This window comes from Lissotriton helveticus, chromosome 11 (genome assembly GCF_964261635.1).
Source record: "Lissotriton helveticus chromosome 11, aLisHel1.1, whole genome shotgun sequence".
Taxonomy (NCBI): Eukaryota; Metazoa; Chordata; class Amphibia; order Caudata; family Salamandridae; genus Lissotriton; species Lissotriton helveticus.
In genome coordinates this window covers 1,001,389,452-1,001,403,490 of record NC_136072.1, presented here as the reverse complement: position 1 = coordinate 1,001,403,490, position 14,039 = coordinate 1,001,389,452, and the positions used below count along the sequence as shown (strand labels likewise).

At 40.9% G+C, this 14,039-nt stretch overlaps 1 protein-coding gene across 3 annotated transcripts in view; it reads left to right on the top strand.

Annotated features, from left to right (window-relative positions):
- Positions 1–14,039, top strand: part of UBE3B (ubiquitin protein ligase E3B) — a 554,003-nt gene that overhangs the window by 174,348 nt on the left and 365,616 nt on the right. For all 3 annotated transcript variants that reach the window (XM_078667365.1, XM_078667367.1, XM_078667366.1), the window contains 3 exons: positions 219–278; positions 2,329–2,433; positions 7,914–8,010. In XM_078667365.1, coding sequence (XP_078523491.1) covers positions 219–278; positions 2,329–2,433; positions 7,914–8,010 — 262 coding nt within the window. The remainder of the gene's footprint in view (positions 1–218; positions 279–2,328; positions 2,434–7,913; positions 8,011–14,039) is intronic.

Below are 14,039 nucleotides of genomic sequence, written 5' to 3'. Positions count from 1 at the left end.
TTGACTTTGGACATATTTTCTACTATATAGCCACTATACATCAATCACGTTTAAGCATTTTAAAGCCTAAAACATTGCTGATTAAAAGGATATAAACATTTCCCAAACCTTGATCGTTTTGATCTCTGCAAAGAATGTTAAGGATTGATCAAAGTCTGAGAGTGTTGTCACATTAACATGATTCTAAAACATGGTAACATAGCATATTTTCTTTTCAGCGGTTTGAAAAGTTGTGCCGATGTATCCTGAACAGCATGGACTTTGAGAATGAACCCAAGGTAAGTGCACAATGGGAGAATGAAAACAATACAATAATGAATTTATACTGTCTTTTTAAGTATTTCTTAAAATCATTTGTCATCTGTGTTTCTTCTATGCAGGATATTTTGCCCCTGAATATAAACTTTTTTTATAACACCCACCTACTTACAGCACCCCTTCCCAAAGGTGCTCATTTCTGTTGATTTGTTAGAGGTGTATGTACATATATATTTTTAAAACAAAACCAAAGATGGGACTGTTATTGCACATATTTTGAAGTATTATAAACATTAAGAAGTTTGTAAAAACATGATTTTTCTAGAACTCTAGCCCTATAAATGAGCACATTAATGTAAAATGTCTGTTTGTATGGATTAGTGGTTAAATCATCTGGTCCCTGGACCAGCTTTCTCTAAAGAGGTATAAAGATAAAGTTGTGTTACTGTACAACCTCCTTTAAAATGCATGTCAAAGAAATCATACAAATTATGTATTTAAAGTATGTGCTTCATTTTATGTATTTTGCATTGGAACTGAGTAATCGTGGTTTAACTGAATCTTACCTTGGTATTTGTTAGGTGATTTTTATTGGAATGTTTAAAAAAAATTCTAGTACTCCTTGCAAACCAAATTGTTACTTTGTACTCCAGAACATAACAACAATCAATATAAGCTAAAATGCACTGCACAGACTAAACACACTGAAATGTGAGCCTCTCTGCCTATGAACCGCTCGTTCCTAAATTAATTCTACATAAATATTTTTAATGTACAAGGATATCAAGGAGCATTTTAAGACAGATTGTCAGGGTCTTCCACAGACTAGACTGTTAGACTGAAAACCCGCAAGCTTCTTGAGCTTGCACTTGTGATGCATCAACAATTGGGAGGGCTGGAATGGTCTGAAAATTGTTTCTGTACAATTGGCTGCTCATTCCCAACTCAAGATGCACTTTCTTCCCCATCTTGCTCGTTGACATGTAATCTGTGTGTGTGTTTCTACCTGCTATGTACAGCACTTGGGGCGAAAGTGCTGCTTAAAATATATCCACAATAAAAATAAAATAATCGACTGACACTAAATACTGATGTAAGGAATTCTAGTAGTAAAAGTGGGGCAAACCATTATGAAAGTGAGTCTGAGCTTAAACAGTCCAAAACATTATTCTTTCTCAAGATCTTATGAAGCCAGTTCCTTTCTTAGCCGTCATTAGACCATGTGGTTGCTACACATGGTAAAATCTGGGTGAAAGTCTATTTAACATTTATTATGTGATGCTGTCAAGTAAGGCTGTTAAAAAGCGAAGGTCCATAGAAATTCAAACGAAAAGTAAATTTAACATTTAGATTTCCACACTATAGTATGTTTGTTTCAGGCCACCAAAGCTACAGACATAAATATAGATCACACAGAATAATTATTCAGTCCACATTAATAAACCACACACAGGTTGTAGCCAAGCACCCATGTATATTTCCTTGATTTGTTTAAATATTTCACAATTACCATTTTTTTTTTCCAAGAAGATAGCAATATTGCTCTCAGTGGTTCAAGATGGTCCTTATACATCAGCACGTTCTCTCAATGATTCTCTCCATTGAACAACACACCATCCACCAGCATACATATATTCCTTCCCCTCAGACATTCATGGTACTTGCACATAATTAAAAGTTGCAGTGTGCTGTTCAAGGCAAACATCTTTGCAGAGTTAGCTTTTGTCCTCTTCTACTGCTTATACACCCTCTGGAGCTCACATATGTTTCCTTCTGATAAATAGAGTTGATGAGTTGATTCTGAATGTCTATTTAGCTTGTATAGCCATCCAGTCCACACACTATTCACTCTTCCACTTAAAACCAAATTGAATCATAAGATGTGTTGGAAAATACTGCTTGATTGGAGACCATGGCTTCCTAATCCACCCAGTCAGTCCTGTTCCATTAGAGCTCTTGCAGGTTTAAATATTCATTCTCAACACTGATTACCAAATGCAGCAAAGACTTTACACTTATGCAAGTAAACTCTTCTCAATTAATTTTTGAAAACCTCATTGCTTCTCTTAGGTGTGGTATGTCTCACTTGCACTTTCAAAGGATCTCACCCTCTTGTGGATTAAGCAAATCAAGGACATCCTTTGGCTTTCTTGTGAGTTTCTCAAACAATTGAAGGTAAGACTTCCAGGTGTTGGTTATGCACCTGATCAGGATTAATGGGACTGTTGGTTTTTATGTTTTTTCTGCAAGATAATGTGGTTGATAGCCCATCTCATAGTTAGAAAGTTCTAATACTCAGAGCAGCAACTCCACTTCATTCATTACAAACTAGGCACGGTAGCGAATCTGAACACTCTATTGTTATTCAGATTTTTAGGGCTCGGGGCGGAGCTCCGAAATCCTAATGTTAAAGAAAAAAAAAAAAGTTTCATTAGGGCTCGGGAAAGACACATTCCTTAGTTTTTTCTTATCTGAATGTTGATTGGTCGTCGCGGTGCTGTTTTTGTAGTAGTCTTGATGCCATAGGGCATTAGGCGGCCATGTTGGCATTTTCTCAGCGGTTTCGCGCACGGCCGTTCATAAATATCAATTAGGAGCTGTCAGGGAGGTGCTGTAATGGAATCCAGATGCTGTGTGCGCGTTCACCATTCGCCAGCCGATGCTGATAATAAACACGAACCACTGCAGCAAGATTATATACAATGGCAAAGTTTGACCTGCCAAATCAGAGCAAAGGCAGTTCAGGATCAATTAATACATTTGATGCAGTTCACGAAGAGGTAAAACAATGCTGCCGGCACTTAGTATTAGAACAATAATGTCTCAGTCTACAGTATTCCTGAGGCCTTCGGCCATAACATAGGGCCCAACGGGTGTCTCAGCACAGCCGCCAAGTTGTAAATACATTAAACGAGAACCCCCTCCTCACACTACCAATCACATAACTGGCACTGCAAGCAAACAAACTCAAGGGCGACATGATTTAACGCTGAATTCACATACTACAGGCCACAAATACAACAGTGTATAAAGTATGCACCAAAACGCAAGCGTTTTAAAACAATACACGCAGATAATAGTGCAGTTTTAAATTGAAGCGCCTTTTCAGGCTCTTGCATCAATGGACAGGTGGCATTGGCTGCTTAGTCAAGCACCTGAGCTAGCGCCTTGCACACCGCATCCTTTATAGAATGTCCGTTCTGTACATATGTGTTTCGATGGACAGTGACGATGTTGGTTTTATATTTTATTTTCATGCATGACTGAATGACAAAGATTATTCTTTTAGTTAATTTTGGGGTAAATGCAGGTCTGTGCAGTTATGCAGTGATGCCCCTGTAGACCTCAAGGGAAAAAAATCATTACTGCTTACGGTCAAATCAATGCCCTCCAAAGTTGCATTAATTAAACTCCTATGCTCCGGGACCCGAGCAGTGCAGTGGATGTTGGCTATCCACCCACCAACTAGTAAATGCATCAGAAATGAGTCCCTCGGGTCGCTGCACAGAGTGTAATTATTAATATTCTTCGAAAGCAACAGGGCTACATAGCAATGCTTCTGTCCAACACCGGGGAGCCGCAAGGCATGAGACCAGCCACCAGATTAAGAGGACTATGTCACATCTAGTACAGAGGGGATTATTGGATAAATGAATAACCCAGTGAGGAGAGCTCGGATCCCAACCAACACAATGGAGGGAGCCATTATCAGGCAATGAATACATTATTAATGATTTCATTCCTCAGCACTGACTAACACTGCCCGAGACACTTCCTTCCACTACACGGTGACTCACTCCTAGCTCACACCTTCGCAGCTTCACCTGCACGCAACACTTCTACACTGGATTACTACTCGGGGCAGCTTAACACTCCAAGTCGTTTGTAACTACATTCTGCCCCACGAATGCAACCTTTAACGAGCAGGCCCCTGCTTACTCCCAAAAGAAGATCATGAACAGATGCCTGCTCTGAGGTGAATACTTCACGTAGGAACCAACAGAAGTTACGTTACTCTTCTTATGGCGAAGTGCCAGACAGGGCTCGAGCACATTACCCTAATAAGGGACAACACACAAGCCTCCAGTAAAACAGATGTGGTGGTGGTGGATATCAGTCAACAGCTTAGCAATGCTGGAGTGAACTGTCCACCCCTCTAGCCTGGATTTCTTGTCTTAAGCATCTATTATTGTGGCTTTCATGCTAGACCCAAAAACCCAATGTTACACACGCCTGCTACTAATCATAGAAACAGAGACAGGCAGAGAACACGCTAACCACCTTAAGTATGTTGGCCTGCGGTTCTTTTTAAATTAAACACCTATACTTACGAGTTTAACACGTACAGCATGAAATGACAATTCATATTTAAACAGACGGTCAAAGTGAATATGCACGTCTCAGACACAAGTGGTAGTGCAGAGTGGTAGTGCAGAGTGCAGAGTGGTAGTGCAGAGTGGTAGTGCAGAGTGCAGAGTGAGAATGCAGATTGAGAGTGCGAGTGGTAGTGCAGAGTGCAGATTGGTAGTGCAGAGTGCAGATTGGTAGTGCAGAGTGGTAGTGCAGAGTGGTAGTGCAGAGTGGTAGTGCAGAGTGGTAGTGCAGAGTGGTAGTGCAGAGTGGTAGTGCAGAGTGGTAGTGCAGAGTGGTAGTGCAGAGTGGTAGTGCAGAGTGGTAGTGCAGAGTGGTAGTGCAGAGTGGTAGTGCAGAGTGGTAGTGCAGAGTGCAGAGTGCGAGTGGTAGTGCAGAGTGCAGATTGGTAGTGCAGAGTGCAGATTGGTAGTGCAGAGTGCAGAGTGGTAGTGCAGAGTGGTAGTGCAGAGTGGTATTGCAGAGTGGTATTGCAGAGTGGTAGTGCAGAGTGCAGAGTGGTAGTGCAGATTGGTAGTGCAGAGTGCAGATTGGTAGTGCAGAGTGCAGATTGGTAGTGCAGAGTGCAGAGTGCAGATTGGTAGTGCAGAGTGCAGATTGGTAGAAGTATTACGGGCAGCATTACCACTACCACCAATGCTACTGCTACCAGTACCACCACCACCAGTACTCCCGCTACCAGTACCACCACTACCAGTACTACCACCAGCAGTACTACCACCAACAGCACTACCAATATCACCACCTCCAGTACTACCACTACTACCACTACCAGTACCACCACAACCAGTACTACCAGTACCACCACTACCAGTACTACCAGTACCACCACCACCAGTACTACCACTACCAGTACCACCACCAGTACTACCAGTACTACCACCATCAGTACTACCAGTACTACCACCACCAGTACTACCACTACTACAGCCACCAGTACTACCACTACTACAGCCACCAGTACTACCACTACCACCACCAACAGTACTACCACCACCACCAGTACTGCCAGTAGCAGTACTACCACAACCAGTACCACTACCACCACCAGTACTACCACCACCAGTACTACCACTACCAGTATTACGGGCAGCAGTACCACCACCACCAATGCTACTGCTACCAGTACCACCACCACCAGTACTCCCGCTACCAGTACCACCACCACCAGTACCACCACTACCAGTACTACCACCACCAGTACTACCATTACCATTACCACCACCTCCAGTACTACCACTACTACCACTACCACTACCAGTACCACCACCAGTACTACCAGTACCACCACCACCCGTACTACCAGTACTACCAGTACCACCACCACCAGTACTACCACTACCAGTACCACCACCATCACCAGTACTACCACTATCAGTACTACCAGTACTACCAGCACCAGTACTACCACTACTACAGCCACCAGTACTACCACTACTACAGCCACAAGTACTACCACTACCACCACCAACAGTACTAACACCACCGCCAGTACTACCAGTACCACCAGTACTACCACTACCACCACCACCACATTAACACACTCCATAATACTTAGCAAAAATACATTACCATTTACAATGCCATTAGCTCAAACTCAAATAAATCCGAGCCCTATTGCATTTCTAATGCTTGTTTTTTATGTTGTTCGTGAATACTAATGGAAAAATACTGAACTGACACATACTCACTAATCACTTTGTTTTTTGTTTAGAACTTCAAAACAACTGAACAATAGTACACATAACAATGAAAGGCACTAAGCAATATCACTGTGTGGATTCCAAATTTAGTATACTTTTATTAACCTAGTTTCATACTTTGTTTTTAACAGCTGAAGATTCCTACAGGAATTTCTTTGTTAAAACACACTTATTTTAGGTCCTATCGTAGAGCTATCATCCACCCCTAAACAATTTACTCCAATTCTGGTGGGTAGACATGTTTGAAAAATCACAAAAACTTGTCTACATCCAAACAATTGCAAGGCATTTTGGTGTAGCTAGGTTGACACACAGAACTTACTTAAAAAAATAGTTATAGAGTAAAGATAGGGGCTCCATGGAATTCTGAGATGCATGGTCCTCTAGCTGAAGAAGATACCAATTAAACTACTTCACTTCTGTGATTCTTTGCAGCTGAAAAGCCACTAATTTTGTGTGTTGTATGAAGGCTTTTTGTGATCTAATGCTGTGTTCCCAGACTTTTCTGTTGGAGAGCCAGCTCCGGTTTGACAACCCAATAGTTTCTTTGTGGTTATGTCTGCGTTGGTGATAGTGGTACAGGCAGCAAAGTGTTTGAGAGAGAGTATGCAGTCCTGCATTGGAACGACTACAACAGCTGTAATCTTTAGAAAATATGTAGTCCGATGTGGGCACAACGGGACAAGTAGAAAAGTAGAAAGGAACGAGCCAATACAGAGTTTTGTTGGGGAACAAATATCATTTCAACAGAAGATTTTAGAGGGAAAAGGGCTTGAACACACAACTAAAAGCAAAAGGGCAGGTAAGATCACTTCCAAGTATATTTGCTCTGCTACAATGGTAGGAAAATATTTGAAGGCAACCGAGATTGGACATTTTTCATGCTCTTTTGAGTACTAAAGCAGCATTAGGCCTGACAATGTCTGTGTCTGCTGATTCTTCTGGCGCCTTTCCTGATAAGACACTTAAGAATTTGCTAGCATTGTTAACTGCAGATAAAAGAGAAGGGGGAGGTAAAGACAGCCACATTTACAGATTATACTGTATAAATGTGTTTTTGGAATGTCTTGAGTAACAAAAGGAACCATTTACTGCCACATTTCTCCGTTTTCAATGACATATCCCATTTTCTTCAGTCAACGTCTTTTTTTATTGCTAATATGTTACTGCTTGATCTGACCAACAAGGCTTTCCAATCCCAGTGGTTTTAATCATTGCATTTTTGACAATACATGCTTCTGTGATACTACCCCAGTTAAGGCCCATTTTAATGTAAAATACAAATCAATTCTTATGCTTATGCCTATGTCTATAGATTAACACAGATTTCTCAAATTCAAAAGTTGTTATTTGAAGGTCTGTGTTAATCTTCTAGGTAACTTCATCTGAAACATGTTCCCTACAGACCATCATTAGAAATGTGAATATTTGTATCATCAGTTAGCATTTGTTCAGCATTTACGTATGTGTTGTATTATGCATCCCAAGTAATCAGATACCATTGTCTGTAAAACTAAAAACAATGCATTTACTGTCAAGATTATGCTCAATGCATTCTGTGACTTGCTATATGTTCTTCAGCCAGATATTTTACAAGAATACAAACTGGTGACCCTGTACCTTACAATGCTTATTACCTTCACTGACACCTCTACATGGAAAATTCTCAGAGGAAAAGGTCAGTGACCCTTCTTGTTGTATTTTTAAAACATGGCCTTTTTTATGCACAAATCCAAAGTGAACTTGTTCTATATATAGTATATATTACCGGAATTGTTCGGTTTGTAGAGACACTTTCATAAAAAGGTAACACACCATACAAATACTTTTGGCCTCCACTTTGTGCATATACTCCCTATGTTTTATCATATTGTTTTCACTTTTACAACGAACTAAGGGGACGATTCCGATGTCCGACGGACCAGAGTCCATCGGATATCGGCTGGGAACTGGAACCGAACGACCTCCTGTCGTTGGTTCCAGCCTAGGAAGTAGGATGCGACCGAACCCTGTTAGGTCGCAATCCTATACTTTACAATGGGAGCATGCATTCCAAACGTAATGCATGCTCTCATTGCAGAGAGCAGAGATGCAGTTCATCCCTGCACCCTGTGGCAGGCACCCAGGGATGAACAGGAGGGCACCATAGGTGCCCCCTAGGCTGCAGTTCAGCGGCCCCACACCCATGGGGGCCCTGCAGTGGGCCCCCAACGACAGATTCCCAATGCCTTTCTGTGTCGCAAAGGGCGGCATAGAAAGGCAGTGGGATTACTGCAGGCTTTCCGAATTGCGGACAGGCTCTCTGAGCCCGTTGGAGTCCATTTGGAAAACCGATACGGATTACCTTCCGACCGACCCCATCGAAATTGGTCGGTCGGAAAGGAATACAACCAGCTGATTACAATGCGGGCTGAAGAGCTCCGACTGACGGTTCTAGCCATTTCAGCCCGCATAGTAATCGGGCCCATAGAAGGATGGTGGGAGAAAACTGTAGACAGGATTGGATGAGTTTGGGCCATGGATCCAACCTCACCTTCTGGTCAATGTGTTTGTGGGTGTGGCCTCTTCCTTTGTCAATGCTATAACTGTGAGTGTTGAAGCTTAGGCCTCCTGCTTCAGTAAGAACCTTATTACAATAGTAATGAGGTTCAGTAAGAACTCCTGCTTCTCTCGTGCAGGTGGCAGATAATGACTATGGAAACACAGTGAAGTAAAAAGAATTAGGAACATGGCCAGAGGCATGGGCTTCAATCAGGCCGCATGATCCATTGAAAAAGAAGAAGAATTGTGCCTGTGGTGCATGCACCACTTACTTAGATGACTCTTCTATAAACAGTCCCCTATCCTCTTTTGTACTGGTGTCTTACTAACCTGAAGAGGAGAAGATGCCAGAGCTCCATGATTGGCTCTGCGAGGAAGCAGGTTCTATCCCTTGCAGCGTCAGTGGCTATACTTCTTGGAATCCTGACACTGTCTTCATGCGTGGATAAAGAGGTGCCTATCTTGCTCATACTCTCTCGGTTGGTCATGGTGTTATCCAGGGAGGACATGCCCACCTATCAATATATAGATTTTAGAGATTGCTGTGTTGAATTGCAGTTACTGTTCAAATCTAGTATTCAGGTTCGTTAAACAAAAATGGTTAGAAAGCGATCCATATGTGAGTAATAGTGGCGGGGGGGCTATGGTGTATGGTATAAGCGGTGTTCCAGCTATAAGTATGACACCTGTTCCTAAATTAAATTCTCCAACATTTGATCTTTCATATATTCATACAATCAGACTGGGATTCCTCTGTAACTTTAAATAACACTAAATAAAGTTTAAATGGCCATAGGTCTCAACAGCAGTGTTTGTGTATTTAGCACCTCTACCTCATTTGAAACAACCCAAACTTCAGGATAGTAGAGTAGTGGTGACAAAGGAGGAGAGATGATCGAATAAGAAGAGGAATTGTGGTGAGGAGGAAAATAGTGATTGTAATAACATTGAGATAGCCTTGTGAAAGAGCAAAATAAAGAAGAGAGAATATTAGAAGAGGATGAAGTCAAGGTATGCATTGGCTAATTTAGGTAGACTTTAAACAAATGATTATTCATCTTGCTCAATTAATATAAAGTCACTGATCTCCATAGTCGATTAAAAGGGACTTCTAAAGGGAAGGTTTTCTTCCTTACAAGGAATGTGTTAGCTCTTTTTGGGTTCTGAATTTATTTGTTCCAGTTTTAGGTTGTTTATTCTTCTAATCTAATCAAGGTTTTTCAGGTGTAGGGATGCAAGCCAGCTTGAACTTTTTTTCTGGATTAAAAGGGTAGTTGGAAGGGTTCCTCAAAATTGGAGAAAAGTGGTCAAATACATTTGTGCCTGAAAGCAACTTGGCTGCGGAGTAAAGTATAGCTTTCATTGGGCTTGAAAAGTAGGATGAAGTGTCGGCTAAACTTCAAGCTCATAATCTGTTCTGGCTAAAAGGGCCTGTAACACTTAGCAGAAGCAGCTGGTTTAGAGAAAAGGTTGGGCTCGTTACAGCAGGATGTTTGGCTCTTGCCTGTTTTTGTAAGCAAGGACAATCCAGATGTAAAGTGATTTGACTTAATTTGCCCATTAGAGGAAGCAACCATCAATGTATAGATCTGATACACCTTCTTAATTTTGTGGATAAAAATAAACAATTTTCTTCAGATCGAATTTTGGCATATCAGTGTATGCAAGTTTGATGGGCATGTTCAAAAGCATGAATGTCCTGGATAGAGGAGATTGTCAAATAGATCTGTATATTAGTCTCCATTCCAAAAGCAGTAGCCAAAAAATTCAATAGAAAGCCCTCTTTGAACAATCCTTCTCATGCTAGTAGCCTAATTCCTCCTTCATTCTTTAACTAATCCACCCATCCCCCCACCTTTGCATCCATCCTTTCAACCTTCCATCCTTTAACTCATCCATTTCACCCATTCATTGATCCATATATTCACACTTCCATCCATGATTCTTTCAGCCTTCCATACATCTTTTCACCCCTCCGACTATCTCTCCTTTAATTCATCCTTTCTCGTTTCCATCCATTCATCTTTTTATCTGCCTATCTATCTTCCCCCTTCCAAGCAGTCAACGTACCGACTTTTAATTTAACTTTCCTTCGCCATTTTTTTTTCACCATTTGTAAATTCTTCATTTTACAAGTACTTCTTTCCTTTAAAACTTTTTTACCCTTTCTTATATTTGCCCTTTCTTTCCCTTTTACTGTATTCATTTATTTATTTCAGTAGAGATTCCCCAGAAACACTACAAAACCACAATTCAACAAAATACTAAGGAACAATAAATATATACATGCAATAATTGTTTTTAGAATAAAAGGCAACTCATCAGTTGGTAATCAATAATTACAGTACAAGGATTTAGGTTTTAAAAAGGACATATTTAAATAAAACATTTTTACAGTTTCAAAAACTAGCCCAAAAACTTAATCAACCGATAACAAATTCCCTTTTACATTCACCCGTCATTCATTCATTACTCACTTTTTGTTTCTCCACTTGTCTTTTCATGCCTTCCTTACCTTTTCTGCTCTCTCTCTCTTTCTATTTCTCTCTCTCTCTCTCTCTCTCTCTTCTCTTTATTGTCATAGTTTCTCTCACTTTGTAGCCTTGACTTCCATCCCTCTACTCTGCCATAGTCCATTATAGGCTTTTATAAGCATTTATGAGGAGACAGAAGAGGCCCAGAAAAGACCTTCATCATTTTAGTCTAGCACAGATTTCCAGCCCAAGGTCCCTGTGGTGCTCCCTCTCCACTCTAGAGTACAGCGTTCTTCACACCACTGTCAACCCCTGACTTCTCCATCAACTTTCTTAAAAGTTCCATGAACAAATGGAACAACATAGTTGCAGACTGATGAGGAACACCACACATGACAGGGTAGGATCGAAGGTGAAACTACTGAATGTGATGTGCAGCTAGCGATTTGACAGGAAAGGAGAGAACCAGCTCCGGACCTCACCCCTAAAGCATATGTGGATGTCAACCACTTGACTGGGCCTGTTATGATTAACTGTACCAAATGCCACGATCAAAAGGAGAAGGATAAAGAGGTACGTTGCCAATGTACAATATGCAGTGTATGTCATCTAGTATTATTGTAATTTCTGTGCTGCAGCCTGTGTAGAAGCCTGATTGGTATGGAGCAAGTCATTTGTATTGTGTGTAGCAAGTTCTTTACTCGTTTCTTAAGGACTTTGCTTGACCAGCACATATTTGTCACTAGAACATAAATGGCCATTTGAATTGGGTCATCTTGAGGACACATTACCAGGTGTGTGCTTTGATTTGCCTTGAAGGAGTCCAGGAATTTTCCTTCCTTCAAAGATATATGTATTAGTCAACACAAGAATACAGACTGGTTTAAAGTTCCTTTTGATTATGGATGTCAAATAATATCTTTGTGATGGATTTTTACTTCCTTTAGTGTTTTAATGATCTTTGCAAGTTTTTTATCGGGTAGTGGTATGAATATCGACCAGCACTTGGTGTTGGATTAGAAGAATTTTGTCTTCTGAGAGTTGTTCTGTTGATGGGGAATTCCTCATTAAAGTAATCTTGTTATTCAAAATGTTTAAGAATTCTATGCTTTTGGATTGTGGCTGGATGCTTTGACAACTCAGTAGTCATGCTAAGCTGAGAATCAGTAACTTGAACAGTTATTTCAGTTAGTTTAGTGAGTTATTTGTCTTGGACTGGAGATATCGTATTTTGCAGAAATTGCTCCAAGCTTTTATTTCTTCCTAGCGGCTTTTGGTGCCAACAAATGTCTGGGTGCTTTATTAGATATATGTATACTTTCTAACATCCAAATCATCTTTCTCATAAAGAAGAGATCATCTAAGAGCCATAGGGTGTGTCTCTTGTGAGTGAGCCTCGTCTTTTTTGTGAATGCAATTGTCAGTAGATTTTTGGACTGGCGTTGTTGCGACTGGTGGCACCTTGGGTAATAACTGTATTATCGTACATACTGTGTACTAGCACAGTCCATTTGTGGTCTGTGACATATCTGAAAGATCTTTCTAGGATGGTGGCAGGTGGAGAGTGCATCTGTTTGGATAACAGTTGTATGCCCATAGGGATCAGGAAATTATCAGACCACTCCACTTCTAAAGGACTACGTGGGGCAACCCACTTTGAGATGAACATAAATGACTTATTTAGAATTTCAGATGCCACACCCCCCTTGTTTAGCCTGCTATTTTCTTCAAGTACAGGGCTCGACAAATCCACTCTACCGCTCGCATTTGCGAGGTAAATTTTATGAGGTCGAGCTATTTTTAGGTCCTACTCGCCCTTTCTGGCGAGTAGGAAAATATACTAACTTTTGTCCTCTGTCTTTGAAAAAGGACCAAATGTGACAGGATAACAAGATTTAAAGGCCTTTTTATTGCTCACAAAGCAAACGAGCAATAAAGATGCCTTTAAATCTTGTTATCTTGTCACATTTGCTTCGCTTTCAGAGGCGGAGGTCAAGTAGGTTACTGTTAGGTCAAGGAGATTTTTCAAGGTACTAGACCTGCAGGACTAGTACCATTTTTCAGATTTGTCGAGCCCTGAAGTACCTGTAATATGATAAGGGTGCCCAGGACATCCACCACTTTTTGACGAATGTTCTGCATCTAACCTACTCTAAATAAGCTCCTAATTGTAGGATCTTACCTTTTAACGTGGGTGGGGGAGTTGGAGGCTTGGTGTGGTGTTTGTTTCACGTCCACCCAGCTGTAACTAACCCCTCAAGCCAAGGATCTTGCCTTTCATTTGTGTGGGAGAAATGGACACTTTAATATAAAGTGTATTGACATAAGATCTCGATGGCAATAGATTAGTTATCTCAGGTAATCTTAAAAATCTCATTGACATATGTTGCGATTGTTCCAAATGAGTTGTGAGGTACTGTAATCAGTGAGGTTGCCAACAAAGGTCCTTTGAGATCTGGGAGTGTGATAATGGGGAAATACGTAGATACATTAGGGAGATGTTAACGGATACTTTAAAAGATGTTATTGACTCGAACTTAGGGATGGTTATTTTTGTGTGTAGGAAGCTGGCTCTCTATATTGTGTACCAAAATTAGGTACACTGTGCAGAGAGTCCAGCGACACTTACTGGCCTATATGGTTTACATTATAGTTCCAAATGCTGTCGTTCGTTGTAGTGATATCGAGGAGT